The 25,814-nt window shown below is 39.5% G+C and overlaps 1 protein-coding gene across 3 annotated transcripts in view; it reads left to right on the top strand.

Moving 5' to 3' along the window:
• The first annotated feature begins 4,896 nt into the window (after nucleotides 1-4,896).
• The window catches only part of CD226 (CD226 molecule), a 107,880-nt gene continuing 86,962 nt past the window's right edge, over nucleotides 4,897-25,814 (top strand). For 2 of the 3 annotated variants that reach the window (XM_072758085.1, XM_072758083.1), the window contains exon 1: nucleotides 4,897-6,700. In XM_072758085.1, the coding sequence (XP_072614186.1) occupies nucleotides 6,673-6,700 (28 nt within the window). In that variant the 5' untranslated portion in view covers nucleotides 4,897-6,672. Of the gene's footprint in view, nucleotides 6,701-24,957; nucleotides 25,675-25,814 lie in introns of those variants that run through there. The other variant, XM_072758086.1, reaches the window with a different exon arrangement.

Raw genomic sequence — 25,814 nt, 5'->3', positions numbered from 1 at the left:
TCGACTAATAATTGCTGCTTGCAGACTTTTATCAGTCTCATGAATGTAAATTGTAGTAATTGGAAGAAGACAGGATGTTCTCATTTCCTTCTTTTCCTTAATTTTTTTAGATAGAATTTGGCTCTTGTCTCAGTACAAATCCTATTTCTCAAACCTTCATAGTGCCCAGAACATACATATTGGTAAAGACGTATTTGTTTGTAAATGTCTCTAATTTTGTCAGTAGCTTCTTTATGCAATTTTTAGTGATATTAAGTCATTTCTATATGATTTATAAACCTGTTATACTTTATTACTTTTGCCTTTTCTTTTTCACCTATATTTTTAGTATTTTCACCTTTTAACTTCTGAAATATAATAAAGAAAGAAGAATTAGAGTTTATGATCAGGTAGGCCTGGGTTCAAATTCTAGCTCAGCCTAAAACATCACGAAGAATAAGACTCATAAACAATCTAGCAGAAAGAAGTTGTGTCAAGTACTCATGATGTAACTTAACAAACATTAGTTTTAAACTGAGAACTTACACCAATATCATTCAAGTACTGATCACCTTCAGCAGTTTTCCCAACACTTTTGAAAGTAAGAAAATTCTGTGTAAGAGAAGAAAAATGCATCACTGTACACACTCATTATTTACACACATACACCTGTACACACTCATTTACACACACACCTGTACATGCTCATTATTTAGGGAAAATTTTTCTAGTCAAATTAATAGGTTAATAAAAAAATGACTTTTTTTTTTTTAATATTTGAACTCTGGTTTTCCTCTCTTGTGTCACATGTTTTTGTGATCTGGGATTTTTTTTTAATTTTTATTTATTTATGATAGTCACAGAGAGAGGGGCAGAGGGAGAAGCAGGCTCCATGCACCGGGAGCCCGACGTGGGATTCGATCCCGGGTCTCCAGGACCGCGCCCTGGGCCAAAGGCAGGCGCTAAACCGCTGAGCCACCCAGGGACCCCAAAAAATGACATTTTAAAAGTGCTTTAGCAAATTGCTATCATCACGAAAACAAGCCAGGTAATTTTATTTACGCTAGAGGCATGAGGACAGAACAAATGTTAAATATTGAAATAGAAGCACATAAATCTGTGGTGTCTGAAAATTATTGATTAGAGGTCTTAACGATGGATCTAGGAAGCTCAGGAGTTTCTGGGCCATCTAAGTTAATTCAAAGAAATGGACATGCCAATACCCTGAAAAATTTACCAATTCTGAGAGCAGGAATCAGGAATTATTTCTACCTTTTTTCTTCGTTTCTTATATTCTATACCATTTTCTTGGTATTATATAAACTCTCACTGATGAGTAATGACATGGATTTCTTTGTAACTTCCACTTAAAAGAGCTCTCTCTATATCACAGGCACTATTCTCAGAATGTTTATTATTTAGTCTGTCTTTCTCTAAAATACTGTTATCCCTGTGTTAGAGGTGAATAAATGGAGGCTGAGTGTGGTCTGTGGCTGCTTACCTGTCTGTGCTATGCTGCCTCCTTTTTTTCCTTCATTGGAATTCCTGTCTTTGTATTTAGATCTTATACATAACTACCATTTTTCCTACAAAAATCAAATCTCTCCAGGGAAATGATAATTTCTTTTATGGTTCATTGATTCATTCATTAATTGACGTATCAGGGTTATCTTTGCCTCATATCTTTGAAACCAGGAAGAGTTGTAATTGATTCCTTTCCCTAGAAGTTCCAGGTAATACTATGGGGGGAATTATAATGCAGTATCTTGAGCTACTCCAGGGGTATTACCTGCTAAAGCCCAGAAGGACTACCACTCCTGGAAGAAGAACAGAGGTCATGGCCTCAGGAGCAGCTGCACTGTCATCTGTTGGCGTCCAGGGACCTAGTCCTTTGACGGCAGCCCTTCCTATCTGTGTCTCTTCAGATTATGTCCAGCCAACCAATGAGGAAACTGGTAAGTAGGAGATTTCTGAGGTCACCAGCCCACTATTTCAGCTTTGACACTAACTTAGGACCAGCATCAAAATCCCCTAGGATGTTTGTTGATATACAGATCCCCGGACCCACTGAAAGGGAGTCTTAGGCCTATGTCCAGGAGAATTATTAGTGAGCTCCCCAAGTGATCTCTGCACTCACCACAATTTGAGAACCAATGATTAATCAATCTCTTGATTTTACAGAAAACTGCCTAGAACATGAAAATGATTTAACATTACTCAACTACTTATGAAATCTGACTTAAATCTGGGTGTCTTGAATGTTAGTCAAGTGACTAGTCAATGGTAGTTACACATTCCTAGTTTAGGCAGAGATTCAGAACATAGTTGTAGGGGACTAGTTCATGCCTAATGGTCTCCAAATTTCCCATCCCCTGGCCTTTTTGGTTGTTTGGTTAATATTGCCTGTGTGCTATGAATGTGCACAAAGCCTGTACCATTTTAAACAGAATGTGCAGACATTGATAGAGAGGCTTCAGAATTTAAGACCTTGAGCAGTTTACAGGAGGAGGCAGCCTTTGGTTTCAAAAACAGAGGAAAAATTAGAATACTTAGACATACCTGGAACCTTTTTCTCCTCTTCCTAAAATCACTTTCTAATATGAATAGCTGGGTGTATTTTTCTTTGGTGCTCTGTAAAGAATGGAGTGAAAATGATAATTTGCCTTTTTAACTGAAGGTCATCAATTTTCCTTTATAGTATTAAACATACTCAGCATCTGTAGTTATCTTACATCATTAGTCTTTGTGGCTGCATCTTGCCTACCCCCATTTCCTGAGATCCGCTTCTTGACTCAGGTGTTCCACAAATTTGGCAGATTGATGGATAGGAATATGAATGATTAGTATCCCTGCTCTTGCCATAGCCAGGTATGCCTATGGTTCTCTTAGGGAATGAGAGAGCATAACGGAGTGGTTAAAGGGTGTTGGGCTCTGGAGCCATAGGCACCTGATGTCAACCCTGGCTTCATCCCTGCACAGCAGTGGCAATCCAGGGGCAGCCTTGAGGCCATTTCTTGAGCTGTAACTGGGATAAGGATACCTGCCATGTAAAGTTGGGGAGAGATTGGAGTGCCCAGCAAGTACCTAGTACATAGTTGATTATCCCTTGGATGTCATCAGTGATGAATTATTCTTACATAGTTCTCAAAAATGTATCTCTCCCTCATTAAAACATTAAATCCTTTGTGTCCTTGCAGCGCTTCTATGTGGTGAGGAGGATAGGCTGGGAAGTGAGTTATGTTGTCACAGCTAAGGTTTCAACATTCCAAAAGGATTGTATTCACAGTCCTGAGGTCACTGAGCTCACGGACACTCACCAAGTCATCATGGAGAGCTTAAATCTTGCAAACACTGTGTGGGTGTGTGAAATGCAGCTGGGTGAATGTGGTACATTTTATTCTGCTTGTCAGATTTTCTGGATTGACTGTGAGTTGCTGAAATATTGCTCTTCCCCAACCTGACTTGAAAAATACAGGAAATATAAACTTAGCATCCAAAAGAAAACCTTAGCTTAAAGAGTCCATGTGTTTGGGGATAGCCCTTTTCGTCTGTCTGCCTGTTGTTGACTTGTGATTCAGTCAGTCAAAGGGATTAGATAATTAAATGCTATTGTTTCTGTGAATGGGCAATTTAGAGTTTATTCTTCCTAAGTTAAAAATTGTTCCTCTTGGGAAATTACTTACAAGATTCAAATAGTCAGCTGGGACTGACTCAGAGTATGCTGGACCTCAAGGCTCAGGATGAAGACTATGCCAAAACCCCAGGATTCTGAGATTTGGCAGCAAGACATGACGAGCTCAGCGTGATCCTGTTTTAAATCTTCCCAACAATGTTCATCTTTGCATTTCATTTGCTTCTTCTGCATTTGAGAAATCTGCTTCAGAAAAAAAAAAAAAATGGTCTTTTAAAATAATGTCTCACAAAAGATCCACAAGGTAACATTCAATAAATTTCTCTTTAATTAATTTGGCATGAAAGCCAAGAGAAAAATACATGTTTTAATGTAATCTTCAAGGAATGAATTCTTTCATGCAAGCGATTCTCCTTTTTCAATAATGTCTTTCCCTGTGGTTTCACCTCTTCCAATGACTGCCTTTGGAGCGTCTGTGTCCCATTTGGTTCATCTGGGCAGCAATACTCAGCATTCTGGTAGCAAGCAGATTGCTTGCAGTTCTGGACAAGTTCTGAAAACATGATTTCCTCAGATATTCTATTAGAACATTCTTCCCTTGGCTTGCCATGGAGAGAGATGATAAAAAGTCAGATTATAAAATGGAGAACTACTTTTAATCATTTCTGATGAAACTCATAAAGATTGGATTGCAAAGAATCAGTTTATGGATATGGTACCTGGTTTACAGTTTACATCTGTTAAGGAAGGCCATGATTGCACAAAGTAAAAAATCTAAAATAATAATGACTTCACGGATGCCTGGGGGTGCAGCCAGTTAAGTGGCTGACTCTTGGTTTCAGCTCAGGTCGTGATCTCAGGGTCATGAGATGGAGCCCCTGCATTGGCTCTGTGCCCAGTACTGAGTCTGCTTGCTTCTCTCCCCCTCTCTCTGCCCCTCCTCCCCCACATGCAGTCTCTCTCTAAATAAATAAATTAAAAAAAATAATAATAATGGCTTTAGCAAAAGAGGATTTTCTTTCTCTTTTTCCTGTTATGTTGTTTTTTTTCCCCACATGTAGGCAGCCCCCCGGAGGCCATTCCTTGGCTGACAGTGCCCTCAGCGACTCAAGCACATATCCTTCTGCTCTCCTGACTTGGTAGTATGCTTCCTTCAGCAAGTTACTTAATGAATGTCAGGAAAAGGACGGAAAAAGATGTTCCCAGCTGAGCACTCCAACAACTTGCCCTCACATCATCTTGGACAGAGCACAATCACATTCGTGGTCACTCCCAGCTGCAAGAGTGGTGAAGGAGCGTAGTCCTTGAGCCAGGCTCACTCCCATATCTAGTGACACAGGCCTCTGCTGGTCAGGACGGGATGAGGGGCTCGGTTAGGCGACCACCACTCCACAGGCCAATGTTCTAGTTAGTTTAAGAGAAAAATGTGATAGAATGAGAGGTAAAAATATTAGTATGCCAAATAAAAAATTAGATTAGATGCTGGTTGAATTTATTAAATCTGCATTTAGACTTTGTGATTAATTCTAGTTGCATTTAGAACCAGAAATACTAATGTCAGAGAACAAAGTAAGATAACTTTCTAGTGTGAAGCCGGATGTCCTGTGTAGAGTTTATTCCCCTGACATGGATAGCCTTAGCTATCCAGTTTTAGTTTCTAGAAATGCAGCAAGAACTAACACACTTATAAGCAGTCTAAACCCCAGCCTCTTCCTGTTTGTTTCTTTTTACTTTCTTACCCAGGAATTCTAATGGATTTTTACTACTTATCTAATTATTACTATCGACTTTTCTTTTTTTTCCCTGCAGTTACGTCACCACACCAGATTCAGTAGCCCTTTGTAAGGTACCACTTGTTAGCAATTTTTTGCAAAACATTTTATTTTGTTCTTAAATAAATAAAAATTTTTCACCTCACTCTGTCATTACTATTTAACCAAGTTCTGTAATTTCATTAATAAGTCTGAGTGGTTCATATTGCTTAGGAACAAGTACAGCTGGATCTAGGTCACCATGAGAGTTGCCTAATGGAAGCCAGAGGCCTGTGCTGGAGGGGTCCGCTGGCCCCTGAGCACATGGGCTCCACTGTCGCTGCTGCACTTATCGGGAGAATGGAGGGAATTGTTAAGTCTTAGCAAATCTGTGGGGGCCAATTAAGAGTTTCTGTTACACTATAAGCTTATAAGATTTCTTGGAACTTAGCACTTCCTCTTGTTTCTTTACTGGTTAATTCTTGCCTGGCCCTATGTTCAGAAAAAGAATGCCGGAGGTTAGAGGTTATGGGTACTTTCTCGACCTCCATCAGGGGCCTCCACCCACCCTCACATTTCCATTTCTGCTTTATTAAAAGGTCAAGATCAAATGTTACCTCTCCCTCTAAGCTGCATCAGATTCCCTACCTGGGAGGAAATTCTTTAGTTTTTGATTTTCCACACCTGTTTTAGTTTAGATTTTTGGTTTGTTTTTTTTTTTAAAGCTTTTATATCACTTATTTTTTTTTCCTTGTATTCTGATTTGCATACAGTTGTTCCCACCATCTGCTTAGATATGGTTTCTAGATTGAGCTTTAATTTTAATTTTCTGCCTCTCACAATATCTTGCACAAAGGAGATGCACAATTTATATTTATTTGAATGAATGAATGAATGTGGAAAATATTAGTAAAAGCTGTAGAATTTCACAGTGTAAATTAACGTAAAAATTCTGTTGACTGTCAAAATATGCATGTTTCTTTTATGAGAATAGATTAAGTTCTAAATATAAAGAGTGAAAGAAAAAACACTGTTTATGAATATTGTAACCTTAGGATATTTTTTAGTCCAGTAGAGAAAAAAACTCCAATATTTTATATATACTTAAAAATATAACCAGCACCAACATGAAACAAAGACACTAAACTTTCAAGATCCGTTGGTTCCTAGGAATCTTACTTGGGATATTCTTTTTTGGACGCTAGATTATAGATTTCAGCTTTTTGAAGATAGAACCGTGAATTCTGAGGATTATATAAGCTGCAGCTCCAGCAGTGTGGAAGAACCAGAAGAAGCCAGTTTGTATCACCCATGCTGTGTGAGAAGCACAAATCAACAGGTAACCTGTCAGCTTCCTTCCACTTCTTGTTTCTTATAGCCCACATTTGGCAGCAGCAGGCACTGAAGACTCTGACTTCAACTGAGATAAACATGACACTGCTTTGCACAGAAAGAGCACAGGGGGCAATGGAAAAGCCTGAAAGGAAACTTTTAATAGTTTGACTTAATGAAAATTGGGGAAAATGGTTATTCTTCTGGCACAACTGCAGTAGGGAATGAAGCCTATAATTGCATCACTTTCAATTTCTTATGCATATTTCTTAATCTGCAGTTGATAATGGACAGCTCCATCTGCAGGGTGAGGGCACCACAGCTCCTGCGCGGTGATTTTGAGTTTTGACCCAAATGGGGATGCTTTAAGTGTACAGAGCCTGAATCAAAACTGGTAGATCCCATATGTATAGCATTTGCTCTGTATGATTTAAAGATTTGAAATTGTTAAGAATGTGGGGGCTGAGACTAACCAACATGCTGAACTGTCAGGGCTGCTAATCTTCCTCCCAGATTCACTCCTAGGAGGAAAGAGAGTGGTGAGAGAGCTCTGGTTTCATGGGTTGCTGGAACCGTTGTGTGTCATCCTGGGTGTACTTCCGGTCAGTAGCAGGAGGCAGCTCAGCAAGGCTTGTGCAGATCTTGGGGATTTGCTCTCCTTTCTCCCATCTGTTGCCTTGGGAAAAACAGTTCCTGCCCTTGCCTGTTCAGATCTCTGACCCTGGTGTGCTCATTTGCAGACTCCAGGCAGCCACACAGAATCCCTGTATTCATGAGGGGCTGAGAAAATAGGTGGAGTGCACTGATCCCCCAGTCAGGTCCTTCTGCTTGCTACCACTTCAGACCCCCACGCCAAGGCACTACAGTCTTAAAAGTGTCTCTTCCTAATGCTGTGTCTCACTCATGAGGGCTTGTTTTTGCAGTGAGGAGTATGTGACTACAATCATTTGTTGTCCTGGACTCTCTACCACTCCTTACTACAAAATTTAATAATATAAAAGGAAAAGGAAAAAAAAAAACAAACAGTTTTGTTTTTTGATGTTCTGTTATTATAATACCTTTGATTCTTCATTGACTTCTCTTGTTTTTTATTTTCTCTTCAACTTGATTTAGGTTTATTCTGTCATTATATTTTTAACTTTATAAAAAATAGACATTTGACTCATTATTTGAAGCCTTCCTCTTTGGGACAGATTTAAAGTGAAAAATTTCTCTCAAGGATAAAAAAAAGTGAGAGAACTTTCACTTTTGCTGCATCCCACAGGTCTTTTGGTGTAGAGTTTTCATTATCATTCAATAAATTTCCATTGTGGTTCCACTTTAACTTGTGGGTTTTTTAGAAGTCTCTTTTAACTTCCAAATATGCAAAGATACTTACATTTCTATTATTAAATTTTAACTTAATTACATAGTGGTAAGAGTTCTTGGTCTATATATATGGACTGATCCTTGAAATTTAAGGCTTTCCTTGTTGCCTAATACTTGGATCAACTGTAAATGCTTCATGTGAATTGAGGGAGGAAATGTGTTTTCTTTAATTCTTGATTGGAGAATTCTGTATATATTCATTAGATCAACGTAATTAATTGTTATTCAGATTTTCTGTATCTTTTTTGAATTGTTGACTGTTTAACCTATCAAAAATCAAGAGCATGTCTTGAAAGCTACTTCTGTGATGTCAGTTTTATCAATTTATCCTCGTATTTCCGTCACTTTGGGCTTCATACATTTTGAAGGTATTTTACAAGATGTATGTATGTTTAAAATTGCCACATCTTGATGAGTTTAATTTTGTCATTATGACCTTTCTCAGCCCTAAATTTTTTTTCTTAAAGTCAATTTTATTCTACTTTAATCCATTTTATTTTGATTATATTCATTTTTTCATCCTCTCATTTAAACCTTTTAAACTACATATATTAAATTTTTGAAATTAAATCTTTCAAGTTTATCCTTCACTTCTGAGTTTAGTTCATTTACTTTTATTGATCATTTCTGTCATTTTAATTTCTTCTTTCAGTTTGTCTGCCTTTTCCTTTTTCATCCTTTCTTACCTAAAATAAAGTATCCATATTCATCCACATTCCCCACCCTAATAACAATATATCATTTTATATACTTTGTTCTTCCTCATATTGATATTATCTAAACTTAACATGTCTTATTTAAGTACAATATATAGTAACATGTATAATTTTTAAGATTTCTTCAACAAGATTTTTAAAAAAGCATTGAATATAATAAGATTAATAAATTTTAGTATATAAAAAATAAGACATTTGTAAACTAAGAAAGCACCATAAAGAAATTGAAAAGATAAGTTATAAATTAGGAGGAAATATTTGCATCATATGATATTTATAATGGATTAATAGTAGTAGTATATATAGAGAGAGCTTTTACAAATCAATAAGTAAAACAACCCTTTGGAAAAATAGGCAAGATTCATGAGCAGCCATTTCAAAGAAAAGGAAACTCATATGGCCAATACACATATAAAAATGTTTTCAACATCATTTTCATTTAGGGAAATAGAAATCAAGACTGCAGTCAGAGTTGGCAAAGATTAAAAAGTCTGACAGAAACAAATGTTGGAGAAGATATCCACCCGAGTATCCTATACATTGTTGGGGGAGTGTAAATAGTCACAATCATTTTGCAAAAAAATTTGGCATTGCTCCCTAGAGTCGAATATTAACAAAAACCTAGCAGCTTTACGCCTAAGTATGTCCCCAAGAAATACTCTTGAATATGAACATCAAGGGATACATGAAAATTGTTAATAGTAGTGTTTGCATGAATAAAAACCTGGGAGCCTTCCAGTGCCAATCAATGGGACAGTCGATGAACAAGCAGTTTTTATAATTCCATTTACACAATGGAATATTCTGCAGCAGTGGAAGTGAATAAACAATAATATCCAGCAATCTGGATGGATCTAAGTAGTAGATTTTTTTAAAAATTGTGGTAAAAAAGCACATGAGATCAATCCTCCTAACAAATTTTCAAGTATAAAATATCGTTTTGTGGAATATAAGTACAATTTTGTACAGCAGATCCTTGGAACTATTTCATCTTCAAACTTCATACCCATTAAACAGCGATTCCCCATTTCCCTTTTCCCTGAGCCCCTGGCAGCCACCATTCCACTTTCTGATTCTACGTGTTTAAGTGTTTGTTCTATGACTGGCTTATTTTACTCTCAATAATGCCCTCAAGCTCATCCATGTTGTTTCATGCTGCAGGATTTCTTTTCTTTTTAAGACTGAATAATATTCCATTGTGTGTGGGATTAATATATTTATATATATTACGATATACATAACATGCACACATTGTCTTTATCCATTCATCCATCAATGAACATTTAGTTGGTTTCCATATCTGGGCTATGTATAATAATGCTGCAGTGCAGATATCTCTTCAAGATAGTGGTTTTATTTTTGGATATATATCTGGAAGTGGAATTGTGGGATAATATGGTAGTTCTATTCTTAATTTTTTTGAGAACCTCCGTAGTATTTTCCACTGTGGCTGTACCAGTTTATCACCAGTAATATACCAGGGCCCTCTTTTCTCTCCAACCTCACCAGCACTTGCTATCACTTGTCTTTTTGGTAATAGCCATTCTGTGAGGTATGAGGTGATCTCATTGTGGTTTTCATTTGCATTTTCCTGGTAATGACTGATGTTGAGCACCTTTTCATGCGTTGGCTGTCTGTCTTCTTTAGGAAAATATCTACTCATGTCCTCTGCTTAGTTTAGTTTTGTTTTTTTTTTTTAAGATTTTATTTATTTATTCAAGAGAGACACACACACAGAGAGGCAGAGACACAGACAGAGGGAGAAGCAGGCTTCAGGCAGGGAGCCCGATGCCGGGCTTGATCCCAGGACTCCAGGGTCACACCCTGGGCCAAAGGCAGGCGCCAAACCACTGAGCCACCCAAGGATCCCCCTCTGCTTAGTTTTTAATTAGAATTTTTTTTTTGCTATTGAGTTGTGTGAGTTCCTTGGATGTCCTGGAAATAGACTCCTTCTTAGGTATATGTTTGCAAATATTTTCTCCTACTAAGTAAGGTGTGTTTTCATCTTGTTCATTATTTATTTTGCTGCGCAGAAGCTTTTTACTGTGATGTAGTCACAGTCACTTATTGAAATTTGCTTTTGTTACTTGTGCTTGTGGCATCATTTCCAAAAAATTGCCAGGACCAAAGTCAAGGAGTTTTTTCCCTATGTTTTCTTCTAGGAGCTTTATGGTTTCAGGTCTTACATTGAAGTCCTTAATTTATTTTGAGTTAATTTTTGTGAGCAGTATAAAGAAGGAGTGCAACTTAATTCTTTTGCATGTGGATATCCAGTTTTTCTGTCACCATTTATTGAAATCATATTGGTTCTAGTGGCTAAAGCAGGCATGACCCAAACTTTGCTCATCATGTACCCTTGTCCACTGGAGCTGACCAGGGTTTTTGGGTGAGGTTTGATATGTGCACCAAGAGTGGAAGTTTTTCTTCTCCTTTTGATTTGTAAACTACAAACGTAGTCACTTGGAGCTTTTTATTTCATTGATTCTGTACAACCAATTCTTTTAGTTTACCTTTCAAGGTGAATAATGTTGTGTGATGGGTCTCAAGTTCACATGTTACAAACACACAGAATGAAACCATATATTCATATGGTTTGCAAGTCTCTGATATACTGTTCAATTTAAGCTCTAGTCTCATGTGAATAGCATAGGAGAAAAGCATTATTTAATGCACGAATTGGAAACAAATTGAGAAATAATTTGGTAGAATAAGAAAGATGGAAATTGTATGTTTCTGAAAAAAAAAGGCTCCCACTGCCAAAATTTTCTTAGTAGAAAAAAAAATTTTAAGCCTTTAATCTACTGTCATAACTTAGAAGGAACTGCTTAGATTTCATTGTTATTTAAGCATAACTGGAATCTGAGCATCATTGTTTCAAATCTCAGAAAAAGAAAAATTGCCACATGCCAGGCTGCGGTGCTTTTTCCCAGGCTTAGCCATGTATCAGCACAACACACATAACACACATTTGTTGAACACTTACTGTGTTCTGGGCTTGGCCACCAAGCTGTGAGACACTGAGCTCCTGGTTAAGCAGCCTACAGTTCAACCCCTCAGAGCAGAGACGAACATGAACACACATTAATTGCTAGTTGACATGGCAAATATAATAGCTATGTGCTCTTAGGATCCAATGGATGAGGTGGTTCACTTTACCTGCCCCTACGCCTCTAATGCTGAAAATGTCACTTACTGTAGAGTTAATATTGACTTCAGTGGGCATTTTAAGACTAGCTCAGCTCACTATTGCATTTGGGTTATTTCTGAATTTAGAAAAGTAGTACTATTTGAACTTATATTTAGACAAAACCACAGGAGGTATAAAAGTGCCTGAATCTCAAAGGAGAGGAATAGACAAGAAAGAGGTTTGGTCTAGATGGACTTGGAATTATGTGGATTTGAAACCCCAGTATCCTCTAGAGTAGGAGAAAGTGGACCCCTCCCTCACACAAAATACACACACACACACACACACACACACATCATGGGTATATATAGCTATATATATCAGAGTTTAGAGAAGAGACTAGAGACAAAAGGATTGATACCAAGCAACATATACCTTCATATTGATCACTTACCACTTTTCAATGGTCCATAATTGCTTGGGCTCTAATATCTTGAGCTGGGCTAGACCATGCTGTTGTGCAGAAGCTCCTCCACATGACTCAGGCTGCAGAGCTGTATGCAGGGCTGCCCTCACCTGCAGATGCCCTTACGTGGACCCCATCACCTTGCCCTGGGCCATGGCACCCACTCTAGACTAAATGTCCAGTGGCTCTCATAAGTAGGATATTTCTGATTATACGGGGATCTTCAAACTAGTTTTACAGTTGGACGCCAGACATTCAATCACTACCTCACTCTCTGAGAAGTCTGAATTGTGCATTATCATTCTATGGCCCAGTGAAAGTTAAAGATCTGTCTCCCCTCTGCTAAAGAGCTGATAAAAGCACAGATCAAGTTAATGTGGTTATTAAATTGAAAAGAAAATGACTGCTAATCTGTTTCTATTCCATATTCAGAGAGCTGTAGATCTCAAGTACTCAGACAACAGTCACTAATTTCCTTCTTTTTGCCTGATTTATTGGGTGAGACGTTTCATATATTTGAATTCAGTATGAGTTTGTGTGTATGTGTGTGTGTGTGTGTCTCATCATGGAGACTTAATATTATTATTCTAGCATTTTAGGACTGCTAAATGTTTATTATTTAGTCTCCAGATCTTTTTTTAGCATACTTTGTTAGTACTTTGTAGAAGAGAAGAAATATTTCTCCTCCAGATACCATTCTAGCATGGTAGCTAAGTTGAAAATACTTGTGACAAGGGTTTCACTTTTACTTCCACTCAATTATGAGCTGGTTCTCATTTCTGAGAATTGGAACCCACCTTAAGATCTGCCTTCTGAACTTTCAAGAACCCTTTAGAATTTGGGGTTTACGTTTTGGTTTGGTGTCACATTTGGTTTAGTGTTGCTATAAACATTTCTTCACCTCTTTTTCTTTGGTGTACTTTCCCCAAGATGTCAAATCACCTCCTACAGACTTACTGCCTGTAATGGGAAGACCTGGGTCTACTTGTAAACTGGGGTCTCATTCCGACTGTTCCTTCCTACTATCCATCAGCCTCTCTCGAGACCTGATTTCTCACATCCTTTTAAAGCTAAGTAGCGGCCTCTTCCAGAGGCATTAATGTTTCCTCCACATCCATCCCATCCCCATAACCTGTGGTTTGCTCAAGCTGACAAGGCAGGAATCCTACAACCTCAGTCACTGACAAGCAGTCACCGCACAATGTGCAGACTGCAGAGAATTGCTAAATGTAATTTGGAGAATTTTGGGGGTCATCCAGTCCATAGATTTTTATGGAGAGTTATGAGAATGGAGAAATAATGAACAGAAAAAGATTGAGTTGGAAAAGGAATTAAATATGCTACTAGAGGTTCATATCTGTCTCCAATTCTAAAATGTTTCCACATCTTCAGGAGGCAAATAATTGTGTGCTCTCCTCTCCGCTGACCTTGTCAAAATTGCAGCATTACTGAGTGTGTTTTGTAATGGCTAGCTCCCAGAACACCCTCAGGAATGGGCCCTTCTTCACTGTCTACCCTCACTTCCTCTTCAAGGACCTCAGAACATTAGATTCAGAAAACTAACCTGACCTCATCCTGTGGGTCATTAAATGGTACCTGAGTATCTGGTTATATAATCAAATATATAATGATGCTAATATATTTTGAGCTTTCCAAAATAAAGATAAAACTGTATCCACATAGCTCACATAAAAATTGTGTAAACCCTTTTCTTTTATCCAGCGATAAAAAGGAGGGAAGAGGGAAGGAATTAATGTTCTGTCCAATGCCAGGTTTACTTTGAACAGTGAGGCTGGATCGTCTAACCCCAGCTCCTCCTCAACTAATCCACTCAACACAGATGAGAGGGTGAGATGAGCATTTCAACCAGACCACGATGGTCCCTGGTCATCAGCAGAGGCTCCTCCCATCCCTGGTTTTGAACTTGACCTCAAAAGCACGTTGGGATATGCTCAGGGGGAGTCAGGAACTTGGTGCTTCATAGAGAAGACACCGTAGCCCAGAAAATGGGGTTTTCCACAATTGAGAGAGGGGGTAGGTTGGCACTTGGCAAAAGAAATCATTCATGAAAGCAATGTATTTGCTAGTCATAATGATGCAGTACTGTGATCAGTTTTTAAAATTCATAAGTCGGGAAGATAGGAGTTGAAAGTGGATGTGTGTGAAGGGAAACCTCTTCATCAACTGAATTATTAATTAAATATCTTGTGAACAAAGTAAAGTTACATTTCCCAAGAATGTCAGATGAGGGTCAAACAGGTTTATGAGAAAATGCTTTAGCATTTCATAAAAATCAAGCAATTATCATTTTGTTTTCCTGTGAATTTGAATAAAATTTTTCTTCACATGTACAAGAGAGATTCAGAAAATAATATTGCTGCAGGAAGGTAAGAAATAATGCTTCAAACAGGAAAGTCAAGACGTAACAGAGAGGCATGTTATTTAGGGATATGGCTTAAGAAGACCAGCCAAAAGATTTGAGAACAATTGTTTCCAGGGACCAGCAAAGCCAGATGAGGCATAGGGTAGAGCAAGTTCCTGAAGTGCCATTCTGGCTGTGTGTCGCAGAATTATGAAAAAAAGGTTCTAGCAATGTGTTCCAGCTCCGTTGTTGGCATATACTTATATGTGCCTTACCTTGTGGGTGGATGGGAGGTGTTGACAGTCCTCATACAAGACAGAAGCACAGCCTGTAGTGAACAGGCTCAGCCTTCCTGCTGCGTGCAGCAGCAGAGACCACACAGCATGATGACCAGCAGGGTGCTGCAGCAAGAGATGCTAACATGGCCTGGCTGTAGGAATTTAACTCGTGTTATGAGATGGGGAGATGTCTGTGTTGGGTGCTGGGGACTTGATGACAGGAGGAGGGAAGTGGAGAGAAGCTGAAGTTCTACTTGGTGTGGAAGCAGCAGTCTCTTGGGCTGCCTGGAAGAGGGGTTTGGTGATTGTTGTGGTTTGTGCAGGGACTTGGCTCTGTCTGTGCCCAGAGAGGATAAGAGTGTGGCCTTGTGTTTTCCATCCTGGGGCTAATTAGGAGCCCTGGTGTCTTTACAGTGAATGAGATCTAGAAAGCAAGTCCTGGGGGTGGGGAGCTTTGCACAGAGCTGTTGGCCCATCACTGCTTCCAGGACCTTTCAGGGGACAGAGCCAGGACACATGTGTTTTAAGTTCATGAGTTTACGCTGATAACTTTCCTATTGGCTTAGGAACACAGAGTTCTTTCCTGATTCCTTCTCATGTGTTTCTCTTCCCCATAGCGAGAACTCTGGTTCCCTACCACATCGGGTAAATAGATCTCCTTATTTCCTCTGTCCTACAGTGTGAACAAAGTTTCAGAATCACTCAAGTGCTACCTCCAACAGCAAGTTGGATCTGCTTTACAACTAAGTTTGATTTTTTTTTGCAATTATTGTGGGGTTTATAATAATAGCCCTAGTACCAAAGTTTACAGTCAGGTTATATATTTACTGTAACTCAGGTCAGTTTTTTCATATGTAGTAGTTTTAGTTTGATTATTTTACCTTTTCATGTAATGATTTCTTTTGAATATGTAAAAATACACTTAATTCAAAAGTCAAGATGATATAAGTAGGTAAACTCAGAGAAGTCTCCTTCCTATCCATACACCCGCACCTGCTGCTTACCAACCCTGCATATAAATATTGTCATTGGTTTACTATTTATTTTTTCTGGGTTTCTCTCTGCAAAAAAAAAAAGGAAATGTATGTACACGTATGTTTATAAACCTACATATATTTAAATTACCTCTTCTTTCTTAACAGAAAGGACAGCATGTTGTACATACTCTTTTGTACTTTTTTTCATTTAAAATATATCTTGGGTGCGCCTGGGTGGCTCAGTCAGGTAAGCATCTGACTTCAGCTCAAGTCATGATCTCGAGGTCCCAGGATGGAGCCTTGTGTCAGGCTCCATCATATTCTGTTATATGGATGTACCATAATTTATTCAGTCAGTTTCTCCTGACCTTATTCAGTGTTTTGCTGTCACAAATAATGTCACAATTATTCAAAACCTGTTCCTGTGTTGATTTGTACTTGCAGAGGTATATATTCAGAGCCGGTTTCTAGAAGTATAGTTAGTGGGTCAAAGACTAAATGCTTATGTAGCTAGCTCCTTCCAAATTCCTTTGTTGGGGCTTTGCCTCACCCTTCCCTCTATCCCACCCACCCTGAGAGTATAGGGGAAGCCTGTCTCCTCATAGATGTTGCAGGAAAGGCTGCTAGGCTATGGCCTACCTACCTTCTCCCAGCCTCCCTGAATTCTCCTGCAGCTGTATGACAGTTCCTGCATGGTGGCTGACAGCTGCCCATCTCCAGCCCCTCTGTCTCTCTTCTCTCAGGGTTATAAGCAGGTGTTCCCCAGGACCAGAGGGACTTTAATGTGAAATCACAGAGGTTAAAAGAGAATGGTTTGAGAACAACTTGAAATTCTCTGCTATGCATATTTCTGGAGTACATACTTTGGGGACTCAGAAGGATCCACTGTGGACAAATCATGAAGGTCCTCTATGCCATTTGCAAAACACAAACTCAAGTTAGAATGTCTGCTTGGTGTGGGACCTGTGTTCAAGTCACATGCTCTAAATGAACTGCTTTGAATCACACACATTGTAATCTCTCTGAAATTGACTTTAGCAATGACTATCTTGCTGAGAGTCAAGTACATTCACATACTTTTAATGCTCACCTACCTTCCTTCAGAACCTGATCAGGTCAATCATTACTTAGGGCAGAGTTTGTATTTTCATGGATTGTGCTGCACAGTGGGCTCTGCAAGATTTGACCACAACATTTACCAACCCATATAATAAATAATTATTCATTTCCTTTTTAATTTAAAACTTTCTTGTCTGACCATAAAAATAATACTTATTTTTACATGGAATTTGTAAAATAAAGAGATTCATGGATAGAAATATAAAGATTGCCTTTAAGGGCCAACCCCATAGAGTACCATCTTGGTATCATTTTCATTTATTTAATCCCTCTGAGAAAGTAATTCTCTAGTGGCAGGAAAAATGTCAGACGCATTTTTTTTAAATTTCTCCTTTATCAAATGAAAGCATACTTGTTATAGAGAAAAAATACCACTCATGTTCTTCCACCTGAAGACAATGCCATATATTTCTTCCTGGTCTTTCTATGTATATATTTACACTTTTATGTTGTAATCCACTGTTAATATTGTTTTAGTAACTGCATAATATTTCATCAAGTATTTGTAGAATGAATTGATAAGTCACAGTCTCAAAATCTACAACTTTAAATTCTGGACAGATAAAGTATTACAAAGTAATACCTCGTCGCATTGGTTGTGCACAGTACACGTTGTTAACAGAACACCCCCAGCGTAAAGAATGGTGGTGTGAGAGGTGTCAGACTGGAGTAGGAGGACTCCCTGAGCAGAATCAGCAGCAATGCTAACACAGCAGGAGAGGAAAGAATTCTTAGACAAGTATCGGAAGAAATTCATGCAGGAAATTATTTCTGGGATCCTTTCTGATTAATGGGGCCAACAATGAATCAGAGTAGTTTTATATTTGCATGTCTCCAAAAATTGTTCACAAGAAGGAAAAAGCAAACATATACATTTGAGTGTGTTGTCCTCTACCTGAAAAAGCAGAATTTTGCAATGATTGTTAGTTACGTGTGTTTTAAATTTGGTTCAAGAAGCAGGACACCTCCAGTATGTAGCAGGTGTCACTTTGTGAAGATTAGCATATCTTTGGCATGAGATTGAGTAAGACTTAAGTCAAACCTCACACCCTAACCTCCTGGATGCAGCCTGGGCAATTCCCCAGCTTTCCCTTTCCTTTAAGTTGGGGAGAAGAGGGAATGGCAATGTTTCATAAATGCTCTGCTACTTATACCGCAGTGTCTTTTCCATGGCAGAATAATGGGCACTGCAGGAATTGTAACCCCAAAGCCCAGTGGCACACCCTTCTGGACGGTGCCCAGAAGGTGAGCGAGTCCCCCCTTCTGACTCCTGGCAGGCAGGAGATTCCTGGCAGTGCAGCACGGAAGCACTGAGAAAGTTATGATACATTGTTGCCTTCTCTTTCTCTTTTTAAGATTTATTTGTGAGAAAGAGCACCAGCTTGCAGTAGAAGGGGCAAAGAGAGAGGGAGAGAGAGTATCTCAGACTCCCTGCTGAGTGCGAAACCCATGGAACCTGACATGGGGCTCAATTCCATGACCTTGAGATCATGGCCTGAGCTAAAATCAAGAGTTGGATGCTTAACCAACCGAGCCACCCAGCCGCCCTTCTCTCTTCTTTTTAATTGAAAGTTTTATTGAGATAGTTAGATTCACATGCAATCATAAGAAATAACACAGAGATTTCATGTTTCCTTTACTCAGTTTTTCCTAAAGGTAACATCTTACACAGTATAGGACAATATCACAACCAGGATATCAACATTGATATAACCTACTACATTATTCAGCTTTTCCTAGGTTTTTTTTTTTTTTTTTTTTTTTTAAGATTTTATTTATTTATTCATGAGATGCAGAGAGAGAGAGAGAGGGAGGGAGAGAGGCAAAGACCTAGGAGGGAGAAGCAGGCTCCATGCAGGGAGCCTGACGTGAGACTCGACCCTGGATCTCCGGGATGAGGCCCTGGGCTGAAGGTGGTGCTAAACCGCTGAGCCGCCGGGCTGCCCAGCTTTTCCTAGTTTTACGTGTACTCACTGGTATGAGGGTGCACATATGTATTATTATATTGTATTAAGCTGCATAGGATGCATAGAATAATACAAAAATATCACATTAAGTTCTATACAATTTTATCATCTATGTAGGTTTTCATATGTACCATGACAGTCAAGATACTATGCAGTTCGAACATGAGGAAGATCCTTCCTATTGCCCGTTACAACCTACAGAGACATTTCTCTCCCACGTTGCTTTGTATTTTTAACCCCTGGTAAACTCTAACCTGTTCTAAAGTTTCTGAATTTCTTAAATTTTGTCATTTCAAGAATATTATGTAAATAAATACATTCATTATGTAACTTTTGGGATTGGAATTTATTTATTTATTTATTTATTTATTTATTTATTTATTTATTTTATTTATTTATTTAAACTCAGCATGATTCCCTGGAGATCCATCCAATTATTTTTTTTTTCGTTTTTTTTAATTTTTATTTATTTATGATAGTCACACACACAGAGAGAGAGAGAGGCAGAGACACAGGCAGAGGGAGAAGCAGGCTCTATGCACCGGGAGCCCGACGTGGGATTCGATCCCAGATCTCCAGGATCGCGCCCTGGGCCAAAGGCAGGCGCCAAACCGCTGCGCCACCCAGGGATCCCCCATCCAATTATTTTTGTGTATCAATAATTTGATCCTTTTTGTTGCTGAGTACTGTTCCGTGGTATGGATGCACCAGATACCCAGGTCCTGTATTTTATTTAGACTGATTTTAAATGGTATTATGTTTTAAATTTTGGTTTTCCTATTTTATTGGTTGTTTTTTTTTTTAAGATTTTATTTATTCATTCATGAGAGACACACAAAGAGAGAGGCAGAGACACAGGCAGAGGGAGAAGCAGGCTCCACGCAGGAAGCCTGACGTGGGACTTGATCCCAGGTCTCCAGGATCAGGCCCTGGGCTGAAGGTGGCACTAAACCGCTGAGCCACCCGGGCTGCCCTCCTATTTTATTGTTAATCTGTGGAAGTGCTGTTAGTTTTTAACTGTTGATTTTGTTTGCTGCAAACTTGTTGAACTCACTTATTCTAGAAAATTTTGTAGATTTCTTGGGTTTGCTATATAGACAATCCTGTCATCTGCAGTTAGTAAGGTTTTATTTCTTCCTTTCTGATCTGTATATCTTTTCTTGCCATATATTACAATGGCTAGAACATCTCATATTATGTTGCATAGCAGTTGTGGAAATCAGACTTTCTTTTATTTTCCTAAGTTTCAGTCCTTTGGCTACAGATTTTTTGCAGATGTTTATTATTATGTTGAGGTGATTCCCTTTTATCCCCTAACTTGCTAAGGGTTTTTATTGTGGGTGGATGTTGAATTTTGTCAGATGCTTTATCCATGTAAGTCAATACAATCCCATGATATTTCTTCTTTAACTTGTTGATATATTGAACTGTATTGATTTGGTTTCAAATGAGATGTGACCTTGGACAGGTGAAGAAGGAAGTAGACTGTGACTTACAAATGAAAGCCAAGGTGTTTAGATTTGAGTCTAGAGCATAGCACTTTCCAAAGTACGTTCTATGACATATGGTAATAGAGGAGACATAAAAATGTAATTTCATCGTCCCTCCTAGTTTGAGAAACTGGGTCAAACTAGGTTTTATAGGCTTTTTTACTGTTGGACTTGTCTGAGCTTTTAATATGATGCATTGAGTGATTTATATTTCCAAAAGGGGAATAAAGTGTATAACGTTTCCCAATCCAGTTTATCCACAATATCTACATTTTCCATAATGTCTGTAGTAAGGGAAAGATGCACTTTGGGGAACATTGCATAGGAAATAATTTTTCCAATGAAAATTTCTGGTCTGAGGAGAATTATAGAAGAAAGATAGTATGCTATGATGGCTCTTACACATGAAACTTTAGGCAGGTTTCCTAACAGCTAAACGATCATTTCATTGTCTATTGAGTGGAGAATAAATCTGACTCCCATGTGTGGCAGTGAGCTGTGAAGATGAAGAATGTGGGTTTTGTAGTCAAATATCTTGGTTCAAATGGTTTTGTTCACCTAGAAGGTGTGGGGAACATTGGAGAAGTTGCTTAATCACTGTGTGCCTCAGTTTTCTCAACTGTAATGTGAGGATAGTAACAATTCTCATTCTCTAGGATTTTAGAAAGGTTTAATGAATGAAACATGTAAAGTGTTAGAGACATATCAGACATATAGAAACCATCCAATAGCCCTTAACTCATGGTGTTTGTAGTTGAAGGATGAAGTGAGATAGTAAAGCACCATTATGGAGAAAGTCATTGTTAGGAACATGGACTCACAGGCATTTGTAGGATGAGTTAGGGGCAGGTGAATCTGTGGTCCCACACTGGATGCTTTGAGGACCAACCTGGTGAGAGTTGACGGTGGAGAGGTTGCTTTTAAAAATATTTTCTTGAACTCTTCAGTATTTGGTGATTGAATATGAGGGGTTAAAAAGAACTCAAAGGTAACATCAAGGTTGAGCCTTGGCATTAGGGAAATGGATTTTGTAGCTGCCAGAAATAAAGTATGTCCTAGATATTAATGGGTAAGCCAGATGATTTTGGCATTCTAGTTAAAAAATAATAGATATTTTAATTTCTGCCTTTAACAAGTATAGGAAAATACAGCGTTGCAATCTGTTTATGCAAAAAACTGAAGTTTGATCAGTATTGTTAAAGAAGCAATCTGATTACATAGTTACACTACAAAGGGAATTATGCCTATGATGCAACTTTGAACTTTGAGAACATCTCAGCTTTTTTTGGGGGGGGGGGGCACTGAAGTAGTAGAATGGCTCCTCAGAGGAAATTAAGAGACAGAAAGGCATGCTGGTGTGCAGAACGAAGGAGAGAAACAATACAAGAAGGAAGGTCCTTTGAGAAATCAATGAGCATAACTTAAGGAAAGGGAGAAGGGAAAATGTGGTTGGAATAGCAGAGAAAATTTAAGAGGGAAGCTTGGCAAAATGACACAGTAAGCCAAATGTATATGATTTTTTAAAGAGATTTGATTGATTGATTGATTGATTGATTGATTGAGTTAGAGAGCCAACTCATGGGGGTGGGGGAGGGTCAGAAGGTGAGGGAGAAAGAACCTCCAGTGGGCTCCGCACTGAGCACAGGGCCAGATGAGGGGCTCGATCCCACAACCCTGAGGTCATGACCTGAGCCAAAACCTGAATCGGACCCTTAACCAACTCAACACCTAGGACCCCAAGATTTAACACAGTGTTGTGCATAATTATGGACTTCCTTTTGACTTAGAATATAGCCCAGGGCAGCCTGGGTGGCTCAGCGGTTTAGCGCTGCCTTCAGCCCAGGGCGTGATCCTGCAGACCTGGGATCCAGTCCCACGAGGCAGGGCTCCCTGGGGGGCTCCCTGCATGGAGCCTGCTTCTCCCTCTGCCTGTGTCTCTGCCCCTCTCTGTCTCTCTCTCTGTCTCTGTCTCTCTGTCTCTCATGAATAAACAAAATCTTTAAAAAAAAAAAAATATATATATATATATATTTAGCCCAATTTTGTTTTCATCTTATTTCTCATTTTTTTTTTGGCATAGTGTGTTTGGATCCTAATCTTTGGGAACCCACTAAAGCCCAAAATACCATTACCAGAAGGTAGCAAGTCTAAAAACATTTGAACGGGAAGTATTTTAATGAATAGCATTTTAGTTAATAAATTAAAATGTGTGTGTATGCATTTGTGCATTGCTTAACTTTAGTTTAAAATTTTTCCTCTTTCTATATATCTGCTTTTTTTAAATTATCTTTTCCTAAGAATCATCTTTTCCAGTAGCCCTCAGGATATCATGGTGCTGAACACCATGAGAGAATTTTCCCAGATAATCCTATTTATTTCTGTACCGAGTATGAAGGCTTTGAATAAACCATAGTCAATGCTTTTGGGAAGAAAAAAAAGGTCAATCTGTATTTGGCTGCCATGGTTAACAGAATAACGGCCCCTCAAAGATGTCCCCATCCCAATCCCCGGAACCTGTGATCATGTTACCTTTCATGGCAAAACAAACCTGGAAGATATGATTCAAGTCGAAGACTTTGAGTTACGGAAATTATCCTGAATTATCCAGGGAGGCTCAGTACAATCACAGACTCCTTAAAAATGGAAGAGGGGGGTTGGAGAGATGAGTTAGGGGAGGTGAGGGTAGGCAAGAAGGGTCAGGGATGTGACTTTGAGGACAGAGCAAGGTCGTTCATGGCTGCCTCCAGCACAGATGCAAGGGACTTCCAGACAGATCCTGGCCGAGAGGGTGCTTCACACGTCCCCCCTATTTCTCTTGATTTCTAGATCTCACGCAAGTACCTTTCATTGGCAAAATTTAACTTAGAATCCTGTTGGCAGGAGTCTGGTGGATGCAGTGCCTAGAGTTCCAGCTCCAGAAAAACAGGGTGGAAGGAGGGTACCATGGAGAAGAAAGTAGTGCTGCTTGGCCAGGAGATGAGCTGGCACATGTGGTCAACCACAGCATCCTGCCTCCTCCCAGGACAGACCGAGAGCCCAGCAGGAGAGAGGCTTCAACTCACCCTGTGAGCTGACACCCATATGTTATCAAGGTCCTGCTGCACATTTTGGCACCTTTTCGCACCTTTTCTCCCTCTTTTAATTCTGAAAACAAACTTGCAAAGTAAGTGTTGATCTGATTATAGTTACACGACTGTTGTTTATTGAACGCCTGCTGCAGGCTCGGTGCTGCTGTTAGACTGGGGATACAGCTGAGGTGACAAATGTCCAGGTTCGCCTGGGACCATTCTAGTTTTGTGTCCTGGGAAACTGCTTGCCTCTGGGCAAACCAGGAGGGCTTTGACACAACAGTGAACAAGGCACTCTGCACTCCAGGAACTCACATTTAAAGTGGGAGCTCCAGAGACAGACACAAAATAGAAAAAAATATAGGCACAATTTTACATATAGTATGGCATCAGTTTAAATACAATAAAGTATTTATTTATATATTGGTTCATCCATTCATTTTGAAAAAGGAAATGGCTCCTTCTTTACCTAGTGGACAAAAGAGAGGGCCTCCCCAGGACATAATTTTGTATCCAGAAGGATCACTGCTTACCTCCTCACAGTGGGTACACATCAAGTGGGTGGGTTCCCATTACCCTGAGGTCAGAGAATAGAAAGAATGTTGTCCTGGCTTACCTAGCCTGCCCTTCACAGGGTCTGTAACTTAAACAGAGGCCACATGTGCTGGCAAAAGGAGAGCAGACTCTAGCCCTGCCTCTTTGAGACTCAGCACTGTTGGTAGCCTTCTGATGGATAAGGGTAATCCTGGTTGAGGGCTGGGTGGGAAAGACAGCACACCCTCCCAAGAGAGCTGCTAGGAGCAAAGATGGCTAGACCTAGCATAAGGACCTAGGGCGCTCTTGCACCCAGGTGGTCTTGGTCACTGCTGTATCACCGGTGACCAACTTGTCCTCATTTTTCCAGAACTGAAGGGTGTCCTGAGACACGGGACTTTAAACCCACAACTCACTAAGGTGGCCTTTAGGGTGAACATGGAGTCCATCCAAACCATGACCTCCAGAGTGAGATGGGAGGCTTTTGATCAATATACCAGTTCAACCAGGTGTGTGTTGGGGCCATCCCAGGGAGCCTGAGGAGATATAACCCTATTCACATTAAACTACATTTATTTCTGGTGCATTGTGCCCCTGAGGCAGGAGACCTTCTTTTATCCAGGACCCTGCTATAGTGATTGTGGTGTAAATGTTAACTAAACAGCTCAAATAAGAGCTAATTACCCAACTACGGACAGAACTGTCCTCAGGGCATCAGCAAAGGAGGAGAACAACCATTATGGCAACAAGGAAAGTTTAGAAATTTGTAATAAAAATTTCTAGCAGGTATCCCTTTTAAAGGAAGCATATATATGTTCTGTGCTATTTCAGAAAGTAAAAAATCCCTTTAAATTACTGGTGATGCAATGGTATTGACAGTACAAGAGTCTAAATCAACTTCTCAGCACTTTATGTCTTCAAGCGGCCTGGCTGGGCCCTCCCAAGGATGGGGCGCACTCGGCCCTGTGACCCAAGGTTGGAGTTTGCCTGCCTGGGTCTTCCACTGGAGTTTGGCCATCTGTGCTGCCACCAAAGTGGATGTGACCGGAGGCCCCACAGCTCTTCCAAGATAGACTAGAATTTGAAGCAAGTCCTCTGTAAAATCCATACTCTTTTGTTTATGGGAGTAGCTCTCATGCTCTCTCACTAACCCTAATGTAGAGGGAATGTTATCAACTAGCAGCACAAAGTAATAGTGGATATAGAGGAGAAAGGACTGAGTTCTGTCCGGATGGCTGTGGGGGAAGAGATAGCAAATGTGTACAAGTCCCAGTCCATCCACAGAGTGTGGTTGTCTGTGGCTTCCTGGGGTCACTTAGATTCCCAGAGAGGAACTTAGTTTTTCCCAGGATCTGATGCTTGGGATTCAGGAGTCCTGAAAATATTAAAGTGTTTATTTCCTTGAAACCTTCAGACCATCAGGAGAAGAGAGGATATAAACAGAGCAGGAAGATAGAGGACAGGAGTCCTGAGTATAGCCTGCTGAGCCCCCGCCGATGCTAAAGCCAGGTGAGAAGCAGGGTGTGACCGACACTGAGATGGGCATTTGATGGGATGAGCACTACGTGTCATACTATATGTTGGCAAATTGAATATAAATTTTAAAAATGTTTTTTAAAGAAGCATGGTGTGGGCTCTTACTCTAGCTA

Source organism: Vulpes vulpes, chromosome 5 (assembly GCF_048418805.1).
Source record: "Vulpes vulpes isolate BD-2025 chromosome 5, VulVul3, whole genome shotgun sequence".
NCBI classification, from domain to species: Eukaryota; Metazoa; Chordata; class Mammalia; order Carnivora; family Canidae; genus Vulpes; species Vulpes vulpes.
Note: the sequence above shows the minus strand (reverse complement) of the source record. Positions and strands in the feature narration are given on the sequence as shown.